This window comes from Phyllostomus discolor, chromosome 6 (genome assembly GCF_004126475.2).
Source record: "Phyllostomus discolor isolate MPI-MPIP mPhyDis1 chromosome 6, mPhyDis1.pri.v3, whole genome shotgun sequence".
In the NCBI taxonomy this organism is placed as follows: Eukaryota; Metazoa; Chordata; class Mammalia; order Chiroptera; family Phyllostomidae; genus Phyllostomus; species Phyllostomus discolor.
In genome coordinates, this window is record NC_040908.2 from 117143935 (window position 1) to 117169803 (window position 25869).

Below are 25869 nucleotides of genomic sequence, written 5' to 3' on the forward strand. Positions count from 1 at the left end.
TGGGCTGCCACGCCCCTAGGCTGAACTCCAGGCCTCCGCCCCTCTCTCGCAGCAGCTCCGGCCGGGCGCAGAGGGGAGGCTGCAGAGAGCGGGCGAGGAGGTGGGTGCCGCGCGGCCTGGGGCGCGAGGCTCAGGTATAGCCGGTGAGGGGGGCGCGGGCCCACCCGTGCACCTGTCCTATCACGTGAGGTCATCTAGCCTACCATAGCCTCGCCATTCTCATCTGTGCAATGGGGATGGTAACTCCTGTGGCTGCGGGGGGGGGGGGGGGGGCGGGGGGGGGCGCTTAATCGAGAAGAGGAGGCGGAGCTGGTGGAATCTCGGAAGGAGCCCGAGTGGATGGCGATGGTAGGAAAAGCCGACATAATGAGGTTGAGACTGTTGGGAGTTTTTGGCGGGTGAGAAGGGGAACACGCGTTAGGTCAGAGAGGGGGACTCCAGGGCTGGGGAGTGCGTGCTGGGAGTGCCGATGAAGCAGGCTTGGGTTGGGTTGGGTGGAATAGTCCCAAAAGCACTTGGGAAGAAGGAGCGGAGAGAAAAATGAAAAGGACGCCTCCCAGCCCTGGAAAGCCCAGTGTCGACTGAGCTGATCGAATTGGGGAAAGGGGTTGCCCGAGTGCGCCAACACCTGTGAATGCACACAATGCCTTCCTTTTCTTGTGACTAGAAATAAAGAGCCCAGCCCTCGAACTCAGTGCGTCACACACATGATCTCATTCAACCCCCACACCCTGTAAAGGCGTCACCATATCTCTTTACACGTGAGGAACCTGAGGCTCAGAGAAGTGAAGTGACTTGCCCCAAACCACCCAGGACTCCTTACTTCAGAGAACAGGCAGAGGTTTAGTCTGGAGTCGGTGGTAGGGAAGGAAAAAAAGTTGTGATGCCTTGCCTTTTGCAGGTTGTGTGACAGGACCTGCTTCCTCAACCCTTCTGAAAGCCAGCCAGCCTGTAAGGCAGCCCTCCTATGGCTATTGTGAGGATGAAATGGGGAGATGGATTTAAAAGCCCTTTGTTTACAAACTCATTGTTAGGAGCAGGAAAACCTAACATAAGGGAAAGTGTTTGGAATGGGGCGCTTGTGCCAAAAGAAAATCACAAGGTGAAGCCTGAGAATGTGCTGAGAGAATGAAGGAAAATTTTGGAACAGGATGGGGGATGGTAATTGTTGTTGGGATCCTGGAACAGGTGAGAGAACATTGTGCTGTGCAAATGAGGAAGCCAGGTTGCCAGGTCAGATGGCTTTCCTCCAGCAGCCTACCTCCTTTCCCTAGCTCGGGGACTACTTAGGCAGCTCACTCCAGGGCCCAGGAGTCACCTGAGTCTAGGTAATAATCTTTCCCTGTACAGTGTGGGTTGTGGGGATAATGGAACAGTCTGTGGGTTGCTTGGAGATGTGAACTGGGCAAAAGAGGGCAAGAATTATAGCTGTTGGGGGTGGGGAGGCCAGGAATAAAAGGTGAAAGGCAGTCCCCAGGGCTGTGAGCCAGAGTCTGTATGCTGGTGGGTTGAGCAGGGTGGGAAAGCCTCACCGGGTATAGCGGGAGACACATCACATTACCCGCTCGGAGCATTTTCATCCTCGAAATTTACCCAACCACGTTCTCTCCAGCTCCCACACAAAGGAGCTTTTGGATTTACTTCCATGTGGCCGCCTGGACCTATTCCAAATTGAAAATTCAAGAGAGTATTTCCAAAATAGAAAGTTTTAAACATTCTGGAGAGAGTGATAAATCTCCCTTTTGGTACATGACTGTCATTCTAGAGTGAGGAAAATGGATCTGACTAAACGGGAAGTACTTTCTTTCCCTTCCCCTACCTGCCTGCTCTGGGGGTACAGAGAGGGGAGATCCCAGCCCCAGCAGGGTGGCACCCATCTACTTAAGTAAAGCAGGACTTGGTAAGGGGTGAGAATAAAACTCTACAGATGCAGAGAAAGAAGGAATGACTTGGAGCTGAGGGGCCTGGCAGGTGAACGGGACTTGCCTTTACAGTGCAGGCAGAGGGGATGGCAGGTGCCAAATTGCAGAGGTGAGAGAGGGCCTGGCACGAAAGTAGAGATAATAATAGTACAGGCATACCTCAGAGATGTTGCAGGTTCAGTTCCAGGCCACCGCAATAAATGAGTATTGCAATAAGGCAAGTCATTGATTTTTTTGCAGGTGGAAGGGCTTGCCTTCCATTTGTAAAAAACAACTGTGAAGCACAACAAAAGGTCCACCTGTAGCTGAGCTCAACATGCAGCAGGTGCCTAGCACAGTAGTAATGTCAGCCATCATTATCACTGCTGCTATGTTATGATGACGGTGACACCATGCATCCAGGAACTGGTCCCCCCGAAGCTAGTTAAGTGGCAGAGCCTGATTCCAACACTGGCCCAGGTAATGGCAAATCCCATGCCCTTGCCTCCCCGCCTCAAAGCCCATCCAGTTTTTTCTGATCGTCCACAGCATTTGTGAGGCCCAGAAGTGGTCCCTGTCTGTGGACATTCTCTATAAGCCCTAACGGGAGTTTCTTCCCTTCTGTAGAAGCAGAGGCTCTGGGTTCAGGAAACAGCAGAAACAAGGTCTGAACAGCCATCTTCTCCCAGCCTGGATCCCCGCAGGGAGGCTGGCAGGCCTAGCGGTGCGGTTTCTGTAGACAGAGGGGCTCTGTCAGGTGACCTCTCCCTACTGTGGGCTATTACATCTTAGTCCTTGTTGGCTTCCTCCTCCTCCAAAGCACAGCGACATGTGGAGATTTTTAGTGCTTCTTAGTCATAGTAATAAATCTGTTCATTGGACTTGGGCACTCTGACTGGAACTTTACATCTGTGGGAAAGTGTTCTTTTCTTTCTCCTTCTTTCAAAATAAAGGTATTTTTAGAATGTTCAAGCCTACAGAAAAGCTTAAAGAATAGCCTTTCACCTAGAAGTACCAGCTCACTTTGCTGATTTTGCTTTTACACACACTTTTTTTTGCTAAACTGTTTGAAAGTTACAGACATCTGGACACTTCTAAGTTCTTTAGCAGGTATCTCCTAATTACAATATTCTACAATAACCATAATACCATTATCATACCTAGGAAAATTAGCAAGAAGTCAATATTATCTAATAAACATTGACACTCAAATTTATCCAGCTGCCAAAAATCTTATGGAGATTTTTTTAAATCAGATGCTGTCAAGATTCATGCATCGCATTTAGTTATACCTTTAAGCAACTCATTTGAACTAGATAGAGGCCTTCTACCTGTTTAAATTTGTTTGATTATATTATCGATGATTAAATTTTTCTGATAATGTATACAGTACTTCTTACTGCATCACATTGGGGCATATGATATCAGGTCCTACTACCCATGAATGCTAAACTTACTGGCTAAGGCCGTGACAGCCTGATCTCGCCATGGAAAGGTAAGTTTCCCCCTGGTAATTAATAAGTAATCTGTGGAGTGAGTCTCTGAGACTTGGAATTGTGTGTTCACAATAACCTTTCACTCCATATCCATTGCTGATCCTTGCCTGGATTGCAACACTGAGGATTACAGATGGTAATTTTCTAATTATGCCATTCTTACTATATTTATTAGCTGGTATTCTGTGTTAGGGAATAACTTTTCCTCTGTGTGTGTGTCTGTGTGTCTTTCTCACTCCCTCTGCTTTTCTTCTTTTTTTCTTTTTGTAGTAACAGACTCCTGATTTTTTTAAGAGGTCAGTGTATTACAACCCATTATCATCATTGATCTTTTCGGTACTCAGACTATCTCAAATTCGGCCAATGAGAATCCCTTCATGCCAGCTCCTATGTTCTTTTGCATTCTTTTTTTATTGAGATACAATTGACATATAACGTTGTATTAGTTTTAGATGTACAACATAATGATTTGATATGTATAATTTGAGAAATTATTGCCACAATACATTAGCTAACATCCATCAACACATACAGTTACTAAAATTTTTTGGTTTTGATAAGGACTTTTAAGATCTTGTATGTTCTTTTGACATGACCTCATTAATCTTTTATTGCTTCTTTCCTACCTGGAAGGAGACATTCCAGGCTCACCTTGACTTTTCCTATCAAAGTCCTGGAATCATCCGTTCTTTTGTGTTAGGTTTTTTTTGTTTGTTTTTTTTTAGGAAACACTGATTTGTTTGTTTTTTTGTAGGACATAACATTTAGAAACTAGGACCTGGGGTCATATGTGCTCGTTTTTACCGGGGTATCATTTCTAGACTCTTAGAGCCCAGCCAAGAAATGATGGATAATTGCTTAATAGATTCATTGTAGTTACCACAGCTGGTCCTGACTGTGTAAAAGGAGTATATGGCACGTAAAATAGTTTCATTGTGGAAGCTCCACGAGCAGTAACGTAGGGAATTGTGCAGAAAGAGCCCATGCCTTTTCCAGGGCTCCAAGAGTGTACAGGCTGTTAGCTAGGGCCTCTGTGGCTGGATTCAGTCCCTTGCTCAAAACTCAAATTGGAGAAGACACCCCAGGCTGCCTCCAAAGGACTGGTTCTCTGAGCACTGTCCAAACCCAGAACTTCTCAGAGGTCAGGAATGCACACAATGCCCTGAGCCAGGGATTCATCCTCTGCATTTGTGAAATGAAGAGGATGTGGCCTGTCTTGCCAGGGTCCCAGAGCTGTGGTGCAGACACATGTTTTGTAATTGCTGACAAGTCTTTTCAACATTCACTACAAAAATTCCTTCTCTTTTTCACTCTTTGCTTTATAGTTCAATTTAATATATTCTACTAATATAACTATCTTTTTTCAAATATTATTTCAGATTATCACTCATCAACTTTTCCAAACTGAGATTTTAATCTTCTTAAAACCTTTTTTTAAATTATTTTTATTGTATTTTTTTCATTACCATTTATCCCCCTTATAGCCACAGTGTGCCCCCCACCCCCAGCACAGTCCCCACACGTCCATGTCCATAGGTCCTTTTTCCTTTTGGTTCTATCCCTCCACCCCCTCACCTCCCCCAGAGCTGTCAGCCTGCTCTCTCTCTGAGTCTGCCTGTTTTGCTTGTTAGTTCAGTTTGTTCATTAGATTCCACATATGAGTGAAGTCACATGGTACTTGTCTTTCTCTAACTGGCATATTTCACTCAGCATAATGTTCTCCAGGTCCATCCATGCTGTCACAAAGGGTAAAAGTTTCTTCTTTTTTGTGGCCCAGTAATATTCCATTGTGTCAGTGTCCCATAGTTGTTTTATGCGCTTACCTACCAATGGACACTTGGGCTGCTTCCAAACTGTGGTGATTGTAAATAATGCTGAGATGAACACAGGGGTCCTTATGTTCTTTCAAATGAGTGTCTCAGGTTCCTTAGGATAAATTGCCAGAAGTAGAATCACTGAGTCACAAGGCAGTTCCACTTTACATTTTTTCATTGATCTCCGCACTGCTTTCCACAGTGGCTGCACTAATTTGCATTCCCACCAACAGTGCAAAAGGGTTCCCCTTTCTCCATATCCTCATCAGCGCTTATGTGTTGATTTATTGATGATGGTCATTCTGACAGGTGTGAGGTGATATTTCATCATGGTTTTTTAAAAGGTTTTATTTATTTTTAGACAGAGGGAAAGGGGAGGGAGAAAGAGAAGAAAAACATCAATGTGTGGTTCCCTCTCGAGCACCCCTACTGGGGACCTGGTCTGTAACCCAGGCATGTGCCTTAACTGGGAATCGAACCCTTTGGTTTGCAGGCCGGTGCTCAATTCCCTGAGCCATAGGAGCCAGAGCTGTCTTTTTATTGTTGATGGTTTCCTTTGCTGTGCAAAACTTGTACATTTGATGTAGTCCCATTTGTTATTTTTTCTTTTGTTTCCCTTGCCTAAGGAGATACATCAGATAAAATATTGCTATGAGCACTGTTCAAGATTTCACTGCCTATGTTTTCTTCTAGGAATTTTATGGTTTCGAATCTAACATTTAAGTCTTTAATCCATTTTTTAATGTATTCTTGTGTGTGGCATAAGAAGGTGATCTAGCTTCATTTTTCTGCACATATCTGCCCGATTTTCCCAACACCATTTATGAATAAACTATCTTTAGCCCATTGCATGTGCTTGCTCCCTCTGTCAAATATTAATTGACTATAAAGGTGTAGGCTTAAATACTATTGGGATGTGGATTCGGATAGCATAATAACCATAATTAATTTTAGAACAACTTTAAGAACAACTCTCAGAAGAATCACAGCTATCTGTTCAAATCCTATTTGTGCTTCCTAATAAAATGTCACAGCCTGGGTTACTAGAGGCAGCACAGGCTTTGGAGAAACGCCTCGCCGGGAATTCTAACCCTGCTGCCTCGAACTGTGGTCTTAAGCTGCTGCCTTCACTACTCTGCTTCGGTTTTATAATCCTAAAAATTTGGGGTGATAATCGTACCTACCTCACAGCATCTGTGTGGTATTTTAATGAAGTAACCTATAGGAAAATGCCTTCCATAGCTCGGGGCCACGTCCTAGGTGTTCAGGAAATGTCGATTCTCTGTGCCCTGGTCTTTTTGTAGGTCAGAACCAAATTGAGGTGGTAGGTGTGAGGGCACCTGGTAAGAGGGAGTAAGGGCACAAGTGACAGACGTCTGCGAGGGCCTCAGCCGCGGAATACCCAAACAGGAGTGTTGTCACTCACAGCACAGACTCTGCCGTCAGGCCTAGGCTCGAGTCCAGGCTCTGCCCCTGCTTTGGGCAAGTTACTCCTCTGAGCCTCAGGTTCCCATTTGTGGAATAGAGGTAATACTCTCCTCATTTAGGGTTTAAGTGAGTCAATATGTATAATGCATCTAATACAGGTGTGGTGCATGATAAGTACCCCTCAAGCATAAGCTGTGTCCCTCACGAGGCCTGAGAGGCCCATGGGTACCAGGACGTAGTTTTAAAGTAAGTCTCTCTAGAGTGTTGTCTTGTTCCCCTTCCTTAAAGGACATCTCCTCTTAAAGAATTCTATTTGTGTCACAATTAGGGGTTGCAACCAGGTGATTTTCAGGCCCTAGACTGGAATTGCCCTTCCAGTGGCACCAGGCTGGGCCTTAAGACCCCCTCTCATGTGGGCCACAGACCCACTCAGGGAGGGGAGAGTTCCGGTCTCAACTCCCGCTGGCCTTACCTGCCTGCTTAGAGGATCAGCATGGCACCATTTCCTGGTTTGACACAGTGGCTTTTCTCAGAGAGGGAGGTGAGGCTGATCTTTTTCTTGGTTCAAGTTGAGAGGCAGATTTGGAAAGGCGCCCAGGAAAAACACTCATTCACACACAGTGGTGGGATTCCTTGATCCCCCACTTCCTGGTTTGGTTTGCATTTCCGTGCACCTTTTCTAATCTGGCTTTTAAAACCTGACTTTCCGTGTTTTGCTGCTTTGTCCTTAGACCTCATGAGTCACCTTTGCTATGGAAGAGTTTCGATTCTCACTTGTCCCGTGTCAGCTATGGAGGGGCTCTGGGCCGTCCTGGGGTCCCATTCCCATGTCCTCAGATGTGAGTGGGCACAGCCGCTGGCTGGCAGCAGACCAGCTGCCCCAGTCTGGCCTGGACAGAGAGTGAGGGAGTATGCATCTCTCACTCACACTGGGAGCCCATGGTGGGAAGGGGAAATGACCAGAGGTGCTGGATGCACACAGACCGGAGTCAGATCCCAGCTCCTCCAGTGACTGAACCTTTCCGAGCCTCGGTTTCCTCATCTTAAAATGGAAATGAGACGGTATGTGTCTCACAGGGTGCTTGTGAAGACATCAGATGAGGGAGTGCATATAGCACCAAAGTATCATTCTCTGTACTTTTCTATATATTTTTATTAAATAAAATGCTACCAAGTGTTACATGAGGCTCCTGACACTGTAAAAACAGGAGGTGTGCGCTCAGCAGGTAGTGGCTGCAGAGCAGCGTTTTAAAAGGCTGCTTCAGGGACTCTCACACTGATTAAAACTGTTACAGACGTTTGTTGCCATTACAACTTAGGGGCCTGTGCAGGGGGAAGAGAACTGTGTGTCCTGAGCAAGTCACCAGTCTCTCTGAGTCTCGGTTTCCTATCTGCCAACAGGGAGAATGATGCCTATGTTGTCGGACTGCTGTAAGAATTAAAAGGGCTGATGAGTGTAAAGACCTTGGATGTAGTAAAACCCTCAGTAAATGTGCATCCCTCCCCTCTCAGAGCCTCCCTGCTGCCCGCCCCTCACCCCCCATCACCGCAGTGCTGCCAGCACCTGCTGGGTGCTAGGCAGAGAGCGTGCAGACATGGGAAACGTGCCATTGCTCTCAAGGAGATCACAAACTAGGCAATGGTTTTCAACAACAATTTTTATCACAACCCAAAGTATGCAGATACACTGTATATCACAGTCCAGTTCATACACACACGCACAACTAAAACAAGTTTCATGACAATATATACACATAACTGGTCATAACCCACTGTATGGGTTTTGTGACACAATCATAACATTATTTTTTTATTAAGGCATAATTTATATACAGTAAATATCACCCTTTTTAGGTATACAGTTGTGTGAATTTTTATAATCTAGTCATTTGGCCACCACCACATCAAAATATAGATGATTTCTGTCACTCCAAAATATTCCCTCATGCTGTTAGATAGGGCAAGGGTATCGAGGTCTGGGCAGTTCCTACTAAACTCTATTCTTGTCCAATGTTAAAATGTAGCACAGTATTTTGCAGATGCAGCTGTAACCAGAGGAGCTTGACCCTACCCCAACAGGGTCAGCGTAGCTAACCGCAAAAAAGAAATCAACATGTAATCAACCAAATAGTGCATATAAGTACTGACTTACATCATGTGGAAGCTCTATGCAAAACTGTTTCCCACAGTGGTTACACCACTGGGCATCCTCACCAGCGGTGTCAGGGTTTCCGTTGCTCTGTGTACTCGCCAGCATTTGGTACTGTCGGGTTTTTTATTTGTCACTTTAAATAGGAAGGTAGCAGTATCTGTGGTTTCATGTCCCTGGTGACCAGTGATGGTGAGCATCTTTTCATGTATTTATCATCTGTATATATCTTCTTTGGTGAAGTGTTTGTTCAGATGTTTTACCCATTTTTTTTAGAGCATTGTCTGTTTTCTTCTTACTGAGTTTTGAGAGTTCTTTATATATTCTGGTTAAAACCCCTTTATCAGATATGTGTTTTGCCAAGTATTTTATCCCAGTCTTTGTCTAATTTTTACTTTCTTAACAGTGTCTTTTGAAGAGGTTTTCATTTGGATGAAGTCCAGTTTGTCAATTTTTTAATGGTTTGTGCCTTTTGGGTCCTACCCAAGAATCTTTGCCTAACCTAAAATCACAAAGATTTTCTCCTAGACATTTCATAGTTTTAAAAAGATTTACATTTAGGTCCATTGCCTATTTTGAGTTGTTTGTATATGGTGCAAGATTCTTTTTCACGTGTGGCTGTCCAGTGAGCTGCATCGTGAAGAGGCCGGGAAGGAGGGTCCTGTGCCAAGCAGATCATGACGTGATGCAATGGTGGGCATTGCTGGAGAGGACGGTTCAGGGGGCCCGGAAGCCCCAGGAGGAGAGCTATTAACCCACTGGAGATTAGGGGACAGCCTTACAGAGAGGCGGCGAATCATAGGCAGAACCTTGAAGGTTCACAGCAAAGAAAGTGGAGAAGAGTGGTGTAAGGAGAGCAAAGGCAAGGCAGGGGACAGTGTGAGGGTGTGCACTGTGGCTCCCTGAGTGGCAGAGCACAGCGGGGGGGGGGGGGCAGGTTAGCGGTGAGATGGGAAGAGCAAGGCAGTTTGGACAGGTGGCAGTGCTTCAGGAAGGTCAGTCTGCAGACTGAAATGGAAGGTGGACAGAAAGAAGGCAGGGATCCAAGTGGGGATGTGAGGGGAGTGCAGGTGAGGCCTGAGCCTCCAGGAGCAGCTAGAGGGATGGGTTCAAGGAGACAACATTGAGAAAAATTTTAGGGATGAGAAGTCAGAACTGCTCCCCAGGTCTTGGGCTCAGGCAGCTGAGTGGCTAGGAAGGGTTCATGGCAGGTTTGGGGAAGGAATTCTGTGTTAGGCTTCTGGTAAGTATAGGATGTCCAGGTGGAGATGTCCAGGAGGCCACTGGGTACACACTGGGGCTGGAGCTCAGTGAGGCTAGTTCATCCTCACCTGACCACAAACCCTCTGCCATACTCACGGTGCTTCCTAGCCCCCCAGAGATGCCAGTTCCTGCCCCCTTGTGTCACTGTGCCTTTCACATGGGGCCTGAGCACTTATGATGGTGGACACCCTGGTGCTGCCACCAGAAAATAGGGGCTTGCATGACGGGGCTCTGTGACTCTTGGGTACAGAGAGAACACCAGAGAGCAAAGTAGGGAACCTGCCTTCCAGCCAGCCTCCGCCCCAGTCCACTGGCTGTGCAGCTCTCTGTGCTGCTCTCCCCAGACAGATGACCAGAGCCAGAGTGCGGGGGTGAGGGAGGCAGCCTGTCCGTAAGCTGTCCTCCAACCTCCAGTGGGTTAATAGCTCTCCCCCTGGGGCTTCCGGGCCCCCTGAACCATCCTCTCCAGCACTGCCCACCATTGCATCACGTCATGATCTGCTTTGCATGTGACCCTCCTTCCCTGCCTCTTCAAGATGCAGATCATTGGATACCCACGTGTAAAAAAAGAACCTTAACCCATGTGCTCTGCTGCTTTTGCAGGAGGAATAGTAGTTCAGGTGCCTACCCAAGGGCCCTGGGGTATGTCCTGTGGCTCTTAACTGTCTCCTCCACCCCCAGTGCTCTGGGCTTTTTCACACTAATGCACAGAGGTGGGGGGGTGTGGGCCACAGAACTGTCAGGAAAAGCAACCCAGCCTCTGACGCCTGAGCCTGTTCTTTCCATGGAGCTGAGCCACTGCACAGGACCTGGGTCTTAAGGAGAGAGAGAGTGAAAACTAGAATATGCAAATTACTATCTGGAAAGAAAAGGAGGTTCTGGAATGAGGAAGGGGATGGCCTGTTCCAGGACTCTGCCTGGGCGCTCTGGAAAGAATTGGCCAGACTCTGGCCCGAGATGAAGCATTTTCCCCAGCTGCAGGTCCGCACACAGCAGCTGTCCCTTCTCACCCCACCTCTCTGTAAGCTCTCCCCACTGTCTCGCAGCCCATCTGCTTCAGGCTGCTGCTGCTTTTACAACTGCATCATCAGCTTGTTTCTCTGCAGACACTCCAGATGGTTAAGTCCCTTCTGCTGTATCAAAATGCCCCATTAGACAGGGATGCAATCATGAGGGGACCCGACCCCCTCCCCAGATGGCTGGGTAGGGCAGCCAAGCATCACCTCAGTACTGGAGGGGGGGGTCTCTATCTCCTGGAATAACGAGGTCTCAGTGCAGCCTACTCAGAAGGCAGACTTGTGGTCAGGAGCACTCGGGCATACTTGCCACCCTTGCAGAAGCCCCCACACCCCCAACCTCTGTTTTCCTCTCTGGATAGTGAGCATGCCAAGGATTCGTTCCTGACCTACTCCCACAGCGCCTGGTGCATCTCCCCTGTCACTGCACCCTCACTGCCTCTTATCTCAGCCTGTCCCACCAGCCTGGGCTCTTCTCAAGGTCAGCACTGGGGTCAGTTCCTCTCTGTACCACCCACACCCAGCATCTGGAAAAGACTGCTGAATCTGTCCCATAGATTGGCTCTTGGGAAAGTATCGTGTTGGAAGCAGAGATGGTGCATCCCCTGCTTTCTAAAATCTTAAAGTATAGAATGCAAGAGTTCAAGCTGAAGGAGATGCTAAAGGCTGTGAGATTAGTGGGCCAGGGAGGCTCTGTGAGAGCCCTCAGGAAGGGTGCTCAGTGGCAGACTGCACATTTGCACTGACCTCCAAGAAAGCTTCAGAGGACGCTGGGGTGCCACTGTGACAGGAAAGGACAGGCAACCAGGAGCCAAGAGCATCTTCTTGGCTGTTACAGGAAGGCAGGCTGTTACAGGAAGATAAGAGTCCAGAAAACGGTGTCATATAGAGTCCAAAGGGCTAACCATTGTGGGCCTGGTAGATAGATGGAAATGGCACTAGCCACAGCCATTTGTTGTCAATTTTTTTTGAGATAGAAAAAGAATTAAGCAAGGAGGCAACATTGCTACAGCAAAGAAGCACTAGGCCTGGAGTACAAATCTCATAGCATCTGTTAGGTACTTAAGAGTGTACCAGTCTTTGGCTAGTAAGCATTTACACAGTTTTCTGTCTCATATAAAGGGACCTGGGTTTGAATCCTGGTATGCCCCTTCACCTCGCTGAGTGTGGGGAATAAATCCAGGCACAGTTTTTCTCATCTTCAGAAGATGGATGGGGGTATTGTCTGTGACAAAAGATATGTGAGTGTTGTGTGTGCAAACGTAAGAGTGGGTGCGTAGCGTTCAGTTCAGGCATGGTTTCGCTCTTTCCTTAGACCAGTGGTTCTCTGTCTTAACATTTAGAATTACTGAGGGCACTTTTTAAAATACTAATGCTGAGTAACATTCCTGACCAATTAAAACAACTGCTGGAAGGTGGGACCCAGGATTCATTTTTTCTTTATTTAAACCATTTTTTAATTTTTCAATTATACTTGATATGCATTGTTATGTTAGTTTCAAGTGTATACCCCAGGGATTAAACATTACATAATTTACTAAGTGATCATACTGATAAATCTCACACCCATCTGACAACATACATAGTTATTCGAATATTACTTTGCGTCCCCATAACTATTCTGTAACTACCAGTTTGTACTTCTTCCTCCCCTCACCCTTTTCACCCATGACTCCAACCCCCCTCCCATCTGGCAACCATTAAAATGTTCTCTGGGTTTATGGGTCTGTTTCTGTTCTGCTTGTTGATTTATTTTGCTTTTTAGATTCAACTGTTGATAGACATGTATTTATTGATATTTTATTGTTTATACAAGTTTTCATCTTCCTCTTCCTCTTCTTCTAAAAGAGCCTTTAACATTTCACATAATACTGGTTTTGTGGTGATGAACTCCTTTCGCTTTTTCTTATTTGGGAAGCTCTTTATCTGTCCTTCGATTCTAAATGATAGCTTATCTGGGTGAGTAATGTAGATTGTAGGTCCTCGCTTTTCATCATTTTGAATATTTCTTCAAATCCCTTCTGACCTGAAAAGTTTCTGTTGAGAAATTAGCTGACAGTGTTATGGGAGCTCCTTTGTAGGTTACTGCTTTTCTCTTGCTACTCTTAAGATTCTGTCTTTAAGCTTTTGCATTGTAGTTATGATGTATCTTGGTGTGGGCCTCTTTGGATTCACTTGTTTGGTACTCCCTGCACTTCCTGGACTTGTATGTCTGTTTCCTTCACCAAGTTAGGGAAGTTTTCTGCCATTATTGTTTCAAATAGGTTTTCGATTTCTTGTTCTCTCTCTTCTCCTTCCAGCGCCCCATGATGTGAATGTCGGTAAGTTGTCCCAGAGGCTCTTTACACTGTCCTCATTTTTTTTCAATCTTTTCTCTATTTGCTGTTCTAATTGGGTGTTTTTTGCTTCCTTATCTTCCAAACCTCTGATTTGATCATCAGCTTCATCTGCTCCACTGTTAATTCCCTATAGTATATTCTCCATTTCAGTTAATGTACTTGTTTCTGACGGGCTTTTTCTAATGTTTTCTATCTCTGCTTTTATGTTTCCTCTTTGTTGAAGTTCTCACTAAGTTCATCTCCTCTTCCCCCAAGTTCATTGAGCATCCTTATAACCAGTGTTTTGAACTCTGCATCTAATAGATTGCCTGTCTTCATTTTGTCTAGTTCTTTTTCTGGAGTTTTGTTCTTTTTTCATTTGAGACATATTTCTTTGTCTCCTCACTTTGGCAGGCTCCTTGTGTTTGTTTCTGTGTATTAGGTAGAGCTGCTACATCCCCCAGGCTTGGGGGAGAGGTCTAATGTAGTAGGTGTTTTGTAGGGTCTGGAGGCACAGCCTCCCCAGTCACATAAGCCGGGCATTCAAGGTGTGTCCCCATGTGGGCTTCCTGTAGCCTCCTCTTGTGGAGCCTGGATTGCTGTTGGCACTTCAGTGGGAGGGATTTACCCGCAGGCTGATCAGCTGCAAGAACTGGCTGCAAACACCGACCTCCAACCACTGTGGAGGATCAGCTGTGCTTAGGCCCACCCCACAGAGCAGGACTTACTGCAGTGGTGCTCTGGTGCCCACTGAATCCACTCCTCGAGAGTGTCGCTTGTGGAGGTGGTTGGGTGGTGGTGCTTCACCATGATATGACGCTGTCCACTGGGTGTGCTGGCTCTGGGGCCTCCTGGGAGGTGCAGGCCAAAGTCAGCCACTGCCTGTGTCCTGTTTGCTGCCACCCACCATGAGCTACAAAGTGATCTGCAGATGGCTGCTACCTGTGCTGGGCTTGCAGGTGCCCAGGCAAGGCCAAGGTGTGAACCAAGGCTGGTTGCTGCTAGTGCAGGCTTGGGGCCACTTAGCAAGAGGTACGTGTCTTGCTGAGAACAGAAACTGCTTGTTTGAGAGATGTTAGGAAAATCTGAAGGATAAAAGAAGATGGGATATGGTATGGAAAAGCCACTGGAAATAGCTTGGGTGGGCCCAAAGGTTGCATGGGGCAGGGCCTCAGGGAATCACCAGGGCAGGGCAAATGGTGTGAGCTGATTGAGGGAGACTCATATATGGCACCTATATGCGGGCTTTGTAGGTGGAGGGCTCATCAAAAGAACAGTGGCCTCTGCCAGCACGTCTGTCTGGGAGAAATCTTCCTCCCAATGCCCAGCTCTCACCCTGATACAGGACAATAGAGTTTTTCCCCTTATGTTTCTGGTGCCCCTCAAGCTGCTGCACCAGTGCTGGAGCTCAGAGGGAGTGAATCTGAGTAAGTTTGTGTACAGGCCCTTTAAAAGGGTCTTCCTTTAAAAGGAACTTCCAGGGGCTCCAGAATTCCTCCATCTCCCTCAGCCTCAATCCTTGCTGGGTTTTAGAGCCAGAAGTTACTGGGACTTCTCTTTCTGGCACTGGAACCCTGTGCTGGGGGGCCTGGTGTGGGGTGGGGCCCCTGGCTCCTCAGGGGTGACCTCTGCAGCCAAGATATCCCCCCCAATTTTTATCTGCCATACCTGGGTGTGGAACCAACCCATTCCACACCTCTGCCCCTTCTACTAGTCTCAATGTGGCTGCTGCTTTAATTCCCTAGTTGTAGGACTTCCATTCAGCCAGATTTCCTGTGGTTCTGAATGGTGGTGGTTCCGTAGTTTAGTTGTAATTGTGCCTTTTTGGCCAATTATGTGCCTTTTTTTTAACTCCTTAGAGAACATAATATGTTTTCAACAGTGTGGCAGTTATAACCCATCCATTTGTTCATTAAGTATTATTTCAACCTCAAAGACTATAAGCTTGATCTACAATAAGGAGTTGAGAACTGTGCCTACCCAGATGTTATGGACTGAATGTCTATGTCCCAAAAAAGTCATATTGAAATCCTAATCTCCAATGTGATAGTATGAAGAAATAGGACCTTTGGAAGGTGAGTAGGTCCTGAGAGTAGAGAATAGGATTAGTACCCTTATAAGAGAGACCCCTGAGAGCTCTCCTGCCCCTTCTACCACATGAGGATGCAGAAGGAAGACAGCCTCTGTCATGCCCACAACTTGATCTTTGACATCCAGTCTCCAGAACTGTGAGAAACAAGTGTTATTAAGACATCCAGTCTGTGGTATTCTGCTGTAGCAGCTCCAACAGACTAAGACACCAGCTATGGTTGAGTAATGGTCATTTCTAACTTTCCTTCTCTAGGACTACTTCCCAGCACCCCAGCCTCCTGCCATGTCCGACCCCATCACACTAAATGTTGGGGGGAAGCTCTACACGACCTCATTAGCAACTTTGACCAGCTTCCCCGACTCCATGCTAGGTGCCATGTTCAGTGGGAAGATGCCCACCAAGAGGGACAGCCAGGGCAACTGCTTCATTGACCGGGATGGCAAAGTGTTCCGCTACATCCTCAATTTTCTACGGACCTCTCACCTGGACTTACCTGAGGACTTCCAGGAGATGGGCCTGCTCCGCAGGGAGGCTGACTTCTACCAGGTGCAGCCCCTGATCGAGGCACTGCAGGAGAAGGAGGTGGAGCTCTCTAAGGCGGAGAAGAATGCCATGCTCAACATCACGCTGAACCAGCGTGTGCAGACGGTCCACTTCACCGTGCGTGAGGCACCCCAGATCTACAGCCTCTCCTCCTCCAGCATGGAGGTCTTCAACGCCAACATCTTCAGCACCTCCTGCCTCTTCCTCAAGCTCCTTGGCTCCAAGCTCTTCTACTGCTCCAATGGCAACCTCTCCTCCATCACCAGCCACTTGCAGGACCCCAACCACCTGACTCTGGACTGGGTAGCCAATGTGGAGGGCCTCCCAGAGGAGGAGTACACCAAGCAGAACCTCAAGAGACTCTGGGTGGTACCAGCCAACAAGCAGATCAACAGCTTCCAGGTCTTCGTGGAGGAGGTGCTGAAAATTGCTCTAAGTGATGGCTTCTGCATCGATTCTTCTCACCCACATGCTCTGGATTTCATGAACAATAAAATTATTCGATTAATACGATACAGGTAAAAGGACCTCAAGCCACATTGGAGGGAGGCTCCCAAGAAGCTCCACACCAGCCAAGATCTTAGAGAGTGTCTCAGCAGTGGTGTGAGGCAGGGCACTCGACTAATCTTGTGTTAATCGCGTAGCAGGACTTGATTACCCCCATGATGCAGTCCACCTGTAGGAATCCATGTGTCCTCAACAGATCCTCCTTTTTTTCTTGCCATTTTGAGCTGGAGATGGGCAGTCTGTTACGAGAGGTGGAGAGTCTGCCCATGCGTCCTAAAGGAGGCCACCAGGGGGCTTTCTGGCTAGACAGAGGAGCAGCACTTCTGTCACAGACTCCAGCTCTCTCTCTACCACTGGGCAGCGCCTCACCTACCCATCTGAATGAGAGCCCCTGATGGAGGGGATGAGGTGAGAACAAGATGCTCCCTCCAGTTTCCCAGGATGGACAGTACCCATGCTCCTCATCACCCCTGCTCCTCTGTCCGGAGGATGCAGCCAAGACCTTGGACTTGTTTGCCCAAGGGCAGCCGTGTTTGACTGCCTTCGAAAAACATTATGTTCTCAAAGCTGTCTCGGCCCCTGCTGGGGGAGCCAAGCTGTGGCATGGTCTACAGGAGTAAGTGTCCAAGCAGGGGTCAGAAGATGGGGATGTCCCTTTTGACTGGGTCAACTCTAAGCATTTGGGGATTTTTGGCTTCAGAAATGGGCTGCTGTCCCTGTGAAAGCTTGAAAATCTGGAGTCAGTGCAATGAAAGGCACCTCATACTGGGCCTGACTTTTATAATCCTTTCCCCAAGAATTAAGGTACCATTGAAACAAGTCATTTTAAACAAATATATTATGGACTCTCCGGGTTGAAAAGTAATTCAACAGCTGCTTAGTCCTCCCTCATCCCAGCACACCCCAGCACACTTGGGGATGAGTTTCTCTCCCCAGCACCTCCAGGCTGTCACCTCTCTCTGCTTGGCATACCTCCGGTGATGGGAAGGGCATCAGCCCTGAAGCAGCCCTTGCCATGGTTGGCTGGTACTGGCTGTTAGAAAGTTCTTATAGCAAGCCAAACTCTGTATTTCACCCAAACGTGTATTTCTCTTTCAAAATAATCACCTTGAGAGACACTTGTTCTGAAAATACTACTAGGATTCCCCTTAGGGCTCTGTCTTCAGAACCAGGGTGGGCCCTCTTCTATCCCCTGTAAGTCAGCTCTATTCTGTTAGGACTTTGCCTCCCCTGTGACCCCCATCTACCCACCTTTCTCACCAGCCACAACTCCAGATACCCTGAGCCCATCTTCTGTTGGAGGATGGAGATGTCCTGCCCCGAGGAAGTGCTGCCAGCCCAGGGCCTCGGGAAGCAGTGTGCAGCTAGGAGCCTGTGTGGTCTGAGCCATAACGCTGCCCTTGGACTGAGTGTCCAGCCCCTGAGACACTGTTCTGAATGCGGTGGCCTTCTCCCATAGTACTGTTCCTGGTCATAACCAAACCATGGACCTCCTTCGCGTGAGATCTAGGGCAAGACACCCCAAGCCACTGCTCCCCAGGGGGTGATGAGCAGTGCAGGCTTCCAAACTGCACATTATGATTCATCCCTAGAGTGAGTATGGCCTTGGGAGTCCCATAGTCCTTCCCACCGGGTAGGAGCCCTCAGACAAAGGCAGGAAAGCCTGCTGGCACAGGTGCCCAAGAGGGACAGGCTGAGGAAGGGTCTTCCCAGAGCTCTGCTCTGTGAGCGGGGAGCTGGTACACTGGGCTGTGGGCAAGGCCGCATCCCTTGGAATACAGGCCTTTTCCTCCTACAGTGGGACCCAAGAGTGACAGCTGCCCCAGGCCACCAGGCCAGTGGTACTCAAATAGAAGCTATGACCACAACAAAACAGTTTAAGGAAGAATCTCATAAATTACCACTGCCCTTTTCTCCTCTCCTCAACAATTCTTTTTCTCCCATCCTTTTGGTGCTTCTTAATTCAAGCAGCTTGACTTTAGAGAAAGTACAGAACCTGTGAAGCTACTAATGTGCTGTGTGACTTTATGCAAGTCACTCACTTCACTGAGCCACTTCTGTTTCTTCATCTGTGAAACGTGCATAACAGTAATACATAACCCTACCTACCTCACAGGGCTGTTGTGAGGATCAAATGAAATAATGTATGTGACAATACCATGTAAATGACGAATAGTTGTTACTATTTTGTGTCTGCTTATAAGACAAAAAACCCTGGCCTTGGACACCTGGGTTTGAATTCTGGCTTCATCACAGCTATGTAACCTTAGACAAGTCACTGGTCCTTTCTGATTTGTTTCCTCATCAGATAATGACCACACCTCCCAGGTTTACACAACTTAAATGAAATGCATGTGAAGAAAAAATTTGTTTAAGATTTATTTATTAATTTTTAGACAGTGGAAGGGAGGGAGAAAGAGAGGGAGAGAAACATCAGTGTATGGTTGCCTCTCTCACACTCCCTACTCGGGACCTGGCTGGAAACGCAGGCATGTGCCCTGACTGGGAATCGAACCAGTGACCCTTTGGTTCACAGGTCGGCGCTCAATCCACTGAGCCACACCAACCAGGGCTGCATGTGAAAATTCTTAACTAGGCTGACACACAGGAGCTCTGTATATGCTTGCTCTTTCAGGAGGTAGTTACGATGGACTTTTGGGCAGGGGTTACCACTTTAACAAGCCCTTCTGGGGTATGCAATGTGTGAGCCCTGAGGATGGAAACTGCCACAAATAAAAAACCTAGAGGTTTACACAGTGTGCTGTGGGAACTTGGGGAAAGGTTAATTCTCTGAGGGATGAATGGATGGCTCAGCTGGGCCTTTGAGGGTAGGCTGGACAGGCCCAGGGGCAGGCAGAGCAGGTAATGGAGGAAAGGTGAGCCTTCATGCAGAGAGCACAGTCACTATGCACGTGTCTCAGGTGAGTGCAGCCATCTGCTTAGCGAAACAGAGAACACCGAGTAGTGCAGGCAGCACCATCCCAGAGGACCGGTGAGTCGGAGTGAGTGTAGGCTGGCAGGCAGGGATGTGCTGTTGCTTGTCGGCCTCTCGCTGCCCTGAGGGAGGCCGGTGCTGATCAGGGACCTCAACCAGACTCAGTTCACTTAGCCTTGTGCACAGCCGAGAGCTGTGTTCCAAGGGAAGGCCAATTCCAGGCACACATGAGTTTGTGAACTGTCTGTTCCTACCCTAGGCATGGTCCTACGCTTGCAAAGAGACAGTGCTCAAGGGGACCTGAAACACCTTGGTGTGACCCTGTTGTGAAGGCTGCCACCAGAGGCCAACAGTGGCTACCGCTGACTGCTCCCTGTAACCTCATTCCCTCAGGACCACCTGAAGCCCTTTGCCTTTTTATGAAGCGCAAGCTCTGTGACCCTCTGTTCTGCCTTTGAACCAGAGCTCCCTATGCCAAGGTGGCAGAGTACCCACCCTTGTCCACACCTCAATGCCCAACCTAGCCCTGGAGGCCAAGATGTGGTCACTGTGGTTTATAAGTGGCCAAGTGGCCTCAAACGTAGCACTTGTGTAACTGTCCCTTTGTTCATTCCAAACTTTCAGCTCTCTTACAAATTACTCCTAAAACAGGCTACTGTGAGTGGGAGATTGGCCAAGGTCTACCTTAGACCAATTTCTTTGCTCACATGACCAGCATGTCAGCCCATCCCTTCCCTGCACTGCAGTCTCTTCACACTGACCACCTGTGTCTGCCTGTGTCCCAGAGAGCTCAGGGCTGAGGGCAGCTAGCATGGAAACAAGGCCCCATGGCCGTCTGCAGAGCAGAGCAACCTTGATAATAGGCCCACCCCAGGGAAGGGGCCAGGCTTGTTTCCAGGCCCACAGGGTACTAGGTCTGGGCAGCACTGTCTGCCCAGACAGCCCCGTGACCCCAGCCTCCTTCGGAACCTTCAGGACAGCGTGGCACCAAGCAGAACTGCGGAGACAGTCTGACAACAGGCTCACCCCAGTCTGGGGCATAAGGACCAAGGAGGCCCTGAGGAGTAAAGTGGGTCTGTGGAAGCCAGAGGATCACTGAGCAACTCATAGCAACTAGGACCCCACAAGACAACAAAGGACAACAAAGGACAACAACAAAGGACAACAAAACGAGCTCTGAACCCTGCTCTCTGGCTCTGACTTCTGTGCATGAAGCACATGCCTGACCCTCGCTGCCCAGTCTCCTGGTCCTAGTTCCTGCCAACTTCCCTGGCCCTCCTGCCCCAAAGTACAGGGCACTGCAAAGCTTTTGTCAACATTCCCCAGGTAGCTGGCAGCCCTCGAGTGTTCTAAACTGTTCTCATGCCAGGTCTGTCCCCTTTTACTGTGGTTGGGTAAAGGCCTAGTTGAGACACATCTGAAATCCTCTAAGGACCCTGCCAGTCAAAGACAAAGGTTAAAGTGTTGTGACATGGGTACTTCCTCCCAACCCCAGTTAGTTCACTTTACAAACCCAGTACTGGATTTGCTAAATAAACACCCTTTTATCTGGCACATCAGCTCCTTCACATCACAGCTCCTTCATGTCCGGTTTCCTTTTGCCAAACCGTAGAACATGCCATGTCACCCCACACCTCTGGCGGGCCGCCCTTCACTGCTCTGTCTTCACAGCAAACACCTGCCCTCCTCCCACAGGGCCTGCACCTCGCCTCCCTGGCTCTCCACATGGTTAGTCCCAAGCCCCTTTGTGCCACCCGGTCCCTGGCGAGATCATTTATCATAATGCGATTCTTCATAAGCAGTGTGGTGCTGGTAAATATCAGCTTGGCCAAAAAGTCCATATGGTTTTTTCCATAAGATAGAAGACAGATTTTTCATTTTCACCAATAACTTTCTTGATTTGGATATTTTGAATATGTCCCATCCTCTCCTTCCCAGTGACCCAAACCCTGTCCACCCGCATGGGACACCCTTCTCACCCTCCACTATCCTCTCACTAAGACCTTCCCTCCTTTTGTCCTCTGGTGCCCACCTGGTTGGCATCTCCACGGTCTCAGAATCAGATTTCCTCACATGTTCTGTTTACCCATATATTCTGTTAAGCACCTACTATATGCCAACCCCAGGGTTGGGCTCTGGGTAATCAATGGTGAACTTTATACATTCCTCCTTTGGAGAGAGTGGTGGGAGAGAGACAGGTAAACAAACTCCAAATGGTGGGCAGTGCTAACGTGGACATCTGCTCCAGGTGGAGCGGACTGCACAGACGGGATAACTGGCTTTGGCAGTGACTTCTCGACATACATACCACTTTAGTTTACAAAGTGCTGTGCTTCCTTCTTCCTCATTTCATCCATACAACAAGCAGTACATAGGGGTTCTTTTTTTTAATAAATGAGGACACAGGTTCAGAGGTGATAGATTATTTTCCCGTGACCACATTATATGTAAGCACAATGCCTAGCACATAGTAGTCCTTTAGCTAATATTTATGAAATTGAATTAAATTTCACTTAATTTAAGCGGCCAAATTGAAGCCAAGAACCTATTCTGAATTCTTCTTTAGGATTGTTTCCACTCCACTCTGAGGTCAAGGACAAAAGCAGGTTTCCAAGTGCCAGGCCCCTGACCCAGGCTTTTCCAGTGATGTTCCAGGTGACCGCAGACAAACCACTCAGCCTGAAGGCTTCCTTGGCAAAATAGCAAGGCAGGACTCAACTCCACCTGTACAAGCTTCTTCTAGCCAGAGACTTGTAGCACTTGTAGACTTGTACGGACTTCTTCCTTCCAGCTCTGCATACACCTGGAGATGTACAAGCAGAGACCAGAAAAACCCCCTGATGGGGCTGTCGTGGGGGCTCAGGCACAGGACTGGCCCATGAGTCTTCCCCTAGCCTTTCATCCTGTGAACATGATACTCGGTGCTGGTGTGGTTCTGGGATTTTTATATTTTCCGGTGTGAAACACCGGGCTTGTGAGGTGCTGCTGGGGCTAACACGAGCAGGCAAAGTGGAGTCACTCAGATCACGTCTCACTACTGACACTCCCAAGTGAAATCAGAAAGCTTTCCTGAGGATGAGCCTCGTTCCACTGAAACGTAGTGCCTCCCCGCTTCTCCTCAGAAGAGGCGGCAGGTTAGACGAGCTGAGCAGCCCCCCACACACCCCTGCCCATCAGCACTCCCGAGCAGAGAGAGGGACTCCCTTGTTGGGCTGCTGAGACAGAGAACCGTTGGAGTGTAACATTCAGTGGCTATGTTTTGGCATAGAATCTGAGAACGTTGTGCTAGAAGGAAACTTGTTGCTGTCCAAAGTGAAGAGGAAAGGCAACCGGCTTTGAGTCAAGCAGATCGGGCCCAACTCCTGACTCTGCCACACGACCTTGGCAAGCACCATTGCCCTTTTCTTTCTTTTTTGATTTAATCTTTATTATAAATTTTCCACTACCATTTAGTCCCTGTGTATCCCCTCTCCCTAGCAATTACCAACTATTGCCTTTTTCAATGACTTCACCTATGAAGTGGGGATAAAAATACCCACATCACCTATTTCAGATTGTGATTTAAGGATTAAGAGAGAAAATGCATGGAAAGTGCCTGGCTCCCTCCTCTCTGCTCTCTACACCCCTTGCTCTCCATACCTCTCACGCCCCCGTGTCTCTGACCTTATAAAATAAGATGTGCCTTGGCTGGGTGGCCCAGTTAGTTGGAGCATTGTCCCATGCACCAAAAGGTTGAAGATTCGCTTTCTGGTCAGGGCACATACCTAGGTTGTGGGTTTGATCCTCGGTTGGGGAGTGTATGGGAGGCAAACAATTGACATTTGTCTCTCACATCAGTGTTTCTCTCTCTTTCTCTCCTCCCTTCCTCTCTGAAACCAATAAAACATCCTCATATATATTCACATATATATATATATATGATGTGAATCCTGTCATTAAAAATCCAGTGCCAAGTAACAATTCCTGATGGCCAGGCAGCATCAGGAGTGGTACCTATATGCTTTCACTCAGTTTTAACAATCTGAGAAGTTACTATCTTAACACTTCACTTTCAAGTGAAGACACTAAGATACACATAGATTAACTGGCATGAGGGAATGAAGTCAGAAAGTGTGAGAATTAAGAATTGAGACCAACACTGTCTGATGCAGAAGCCCAGCGCCCCCACGCTGCACGGCTCCGGCGGACTCTCTTCCGCCACAGTGACAGAACACCGCCTGACTGCCGCTCCTCGGAGTTGTGCACACCCCAGGCTTAGAAGGTCCCCCTTCCCAACCTCTGCATGTTTCTAATCTAAGGACAGAGATGCCCTTCCCTAAGCCCCTTGTGGGGCAGGCACTGTTGGGCCAGGGACACAGACCTGAGCCTGTCCTCTTGGCTGCCATCACCCATTGGGAAAGACAAGCAAGTAAACATAGGATTTCTACACAGTAAGATCACTGCTCTGTTAAAAGGGCAAAGATGAGAGAGGGGAGGAAGAACTGAGAGAACTGGAGACCACATGGAGAGGAAAGGGACAAAGATATCCTCGCCAAGAAGGTTACCCTTAGGGTGGGCATTAAAGGGTAAGCAGAAGCTGCCTAGGCAGACAAGACAAGGAGGAAGGGGCGTTCTAGCCATAAAGGACATCATATACAAATAATAATAACAGCTGAGATCAATTAAACGCTCACCATGTATCCAATGTGATGTTGGTCACTGTACTTGCATTATCTCATTCAGTCCTCACCTCTGCGTGACAGGTACTATGTAACAAGCTCTACAGGTGACAGAACTGAGGCTCAGAGAGGGCGAGTAACGCTCAAAACAATACACAGCTAGTGAGTGGCAGAACCAGAATTCCAGCCCCAGGCTGTTGTCTCAAAAGCCTGTGCTCTCAGCACATTACTTTTGTTTTCCAGAAGCCTGGAGTTAAGAGTCAATAAAAGAACTTTAATATTTCCTTAGTAATTTCTCAGATTTTTTCCAACGGCGATTAATGGTGCTCAGTTCTTCCTCTACCCTTTCCTGACAAAGGGTGAGGGACACAGTGGACTTGCTTGGCAGTGAGATGGGGCAAGAGAAGATGTGCCTAGAGCTTGTTCCAGGGCCTCGTCAAGTTCTCAGTACTTTTTGCTTTGCCTTTGAGGAAATCCAAACAAATCACAAAACATTTCCTCCTTGAAGTCCCCACCATTTTAAGAAAAAGGAAAGGGGATTGTGGTGAATTCAGTCCAGGTTGACTCAGTGCCCTGCTGGCCAGAGGACCCAATTGAGTTTAGTGTTTTGTTCTGCCATTTTTGAGGACTGTGTCAGCAAAATACATCCCAGAACTGTTTGTCTATTTTTCCCTGTTGCCTCGTGACCCCCAGGTAAGACTTGCCTAAACTGAACTCTCTCACCAGTGCTCTCAGGAAGTTCCTCTTTAGGGGGAGTGTATGAGAGAGCAGAGCTGAGAGTCAGGAATCCTTGGGTCTGGCCTTGACTCTTTCTCTCACTCAGTCTGTGATGTTGACAGGTCCTTCCGCCTCTCTGAACTCATTTCCATATGTGTCAAACAGTGGGGTCAGTTATTCATTCAACAAACATGAATAAGGGATCTCCCACATACAGGCACTGTGCTGAGAACTGGGAGTCCTGATGCACAAGACGTGGTTCCTGCTCCAGGAATGCCCTCAGTCCAGGGTTGGGAGCAACTAGTAACTGGAGCAAAGAGGAGAGAGATGGGCAGCCCCCTTCCCTGGCTGGATAGGCAGGTTTGGTCAGGGACGTGACATCCAGGCTGGACTTGAAAGGGCAAGTAGAGTGTGCTAGAGCTAGAGATTGGAAAAACAGATTCCAGTACAACCCAGGTGACTGGAAAGAAGGCTGTCTCTGAAACAGAGGCACTGGGGTGGCTGGGAAGGGGTGATGGTATGGGCAGACAGCCTGCCTTCCAATCCTGGCTCCACCACTTGCTGGAGATGTGACCTTCAGTCTAGTTTCCTCATCAGATAAATGGGGACGATGATTATACTCATGTGATTAGGGTACGTGAGGTAAAACACTTAGATCAGTGCCCAAAGAAAAAACATTTAGACCAATGCCTGGCACCTGTCACAACTCATATAATAAATGATAATTATCAACATTGCTATTATTCTAGATATTGAGTTGGCCAAAAAATCCATATGGTTTTTTCCATAAAATAAAAGACACATTTTTCATTTTCACCAATAACTTCATTGAATTGGATATTTTGAGTATGTCAGCTCTCTCCCTCATGGTATAACACTGATTGTTCTCAGTTAATGTCTCAATTTGATCACCATCAACTTCAGCTGGTCTACCCAACTGTGGAGCATTGCCCGGTGAGAAATCTCCAGTATAAAACTTCACAAACCACTTTTGACACTTTCAACTAGTCACAGAACATTCTCCACACACTG

At 47.7% G+C, this 25869-nt stretch overlaps 1 protein-coding gene across 4 annotated transcripts; it reads left to right on the plus strand.

The window, feature by feature from the left end:
• The first annotated feature begins 43 nt into the window (after window positions 1-43).
• Window positions 44-18709, plus strand: KCTD21 (potassium channel tetramerization domain containing 21). Of its 4 annotated transcripts, none has more exons than XM_028517349.2 (2): window positions 44-100; window positions 15730-18709. In XM_028517349.2, the coding sequence occupies exon 2, from the start codon at window positions 15760-15762 to the stop codon at window positions 16540-16542; it is 783 nt and encodes a 260-aa protein (XP_028373150.1). In that variant the 5' UTR covers window positions 44-100; window positions 15730-15759; the 3' UTR covers window positions 16543-18709. The 4 variants fall into 4 exon arrangements, with proteins under 4 accessions (XP_028373150.1, XP_035884648.1, XP_035884650.1 ...); XM_036028755.1 differs by lacking the exon at window positions 44-100 and adding an exon at window positions 107-1188; XM_036028757.1 differs by lacking the exon at window positions 44-100 and adding an exon at window positions 107-348.
• Window positions 18710-25869: the final 7160 nt, after the last annotated feature.

Excerpts from the sequence above, each read along its gene's own strand:
- KCTD21 (XM_036028755.1), top strand. The coding sequence starts at position 1,129 with ATGAAGGAAAATTTTGGAACAGGATGGGGGATGGTAATTGTTGTTGGG. Across the intron at positions 1,189-15,729 it reads TTGTTGGGATCCTGGAACAG|GACTACTTCCCAGCACCCCA; the intron begins GTGAGAGAACAT and ends TTCCTTCTCTAG.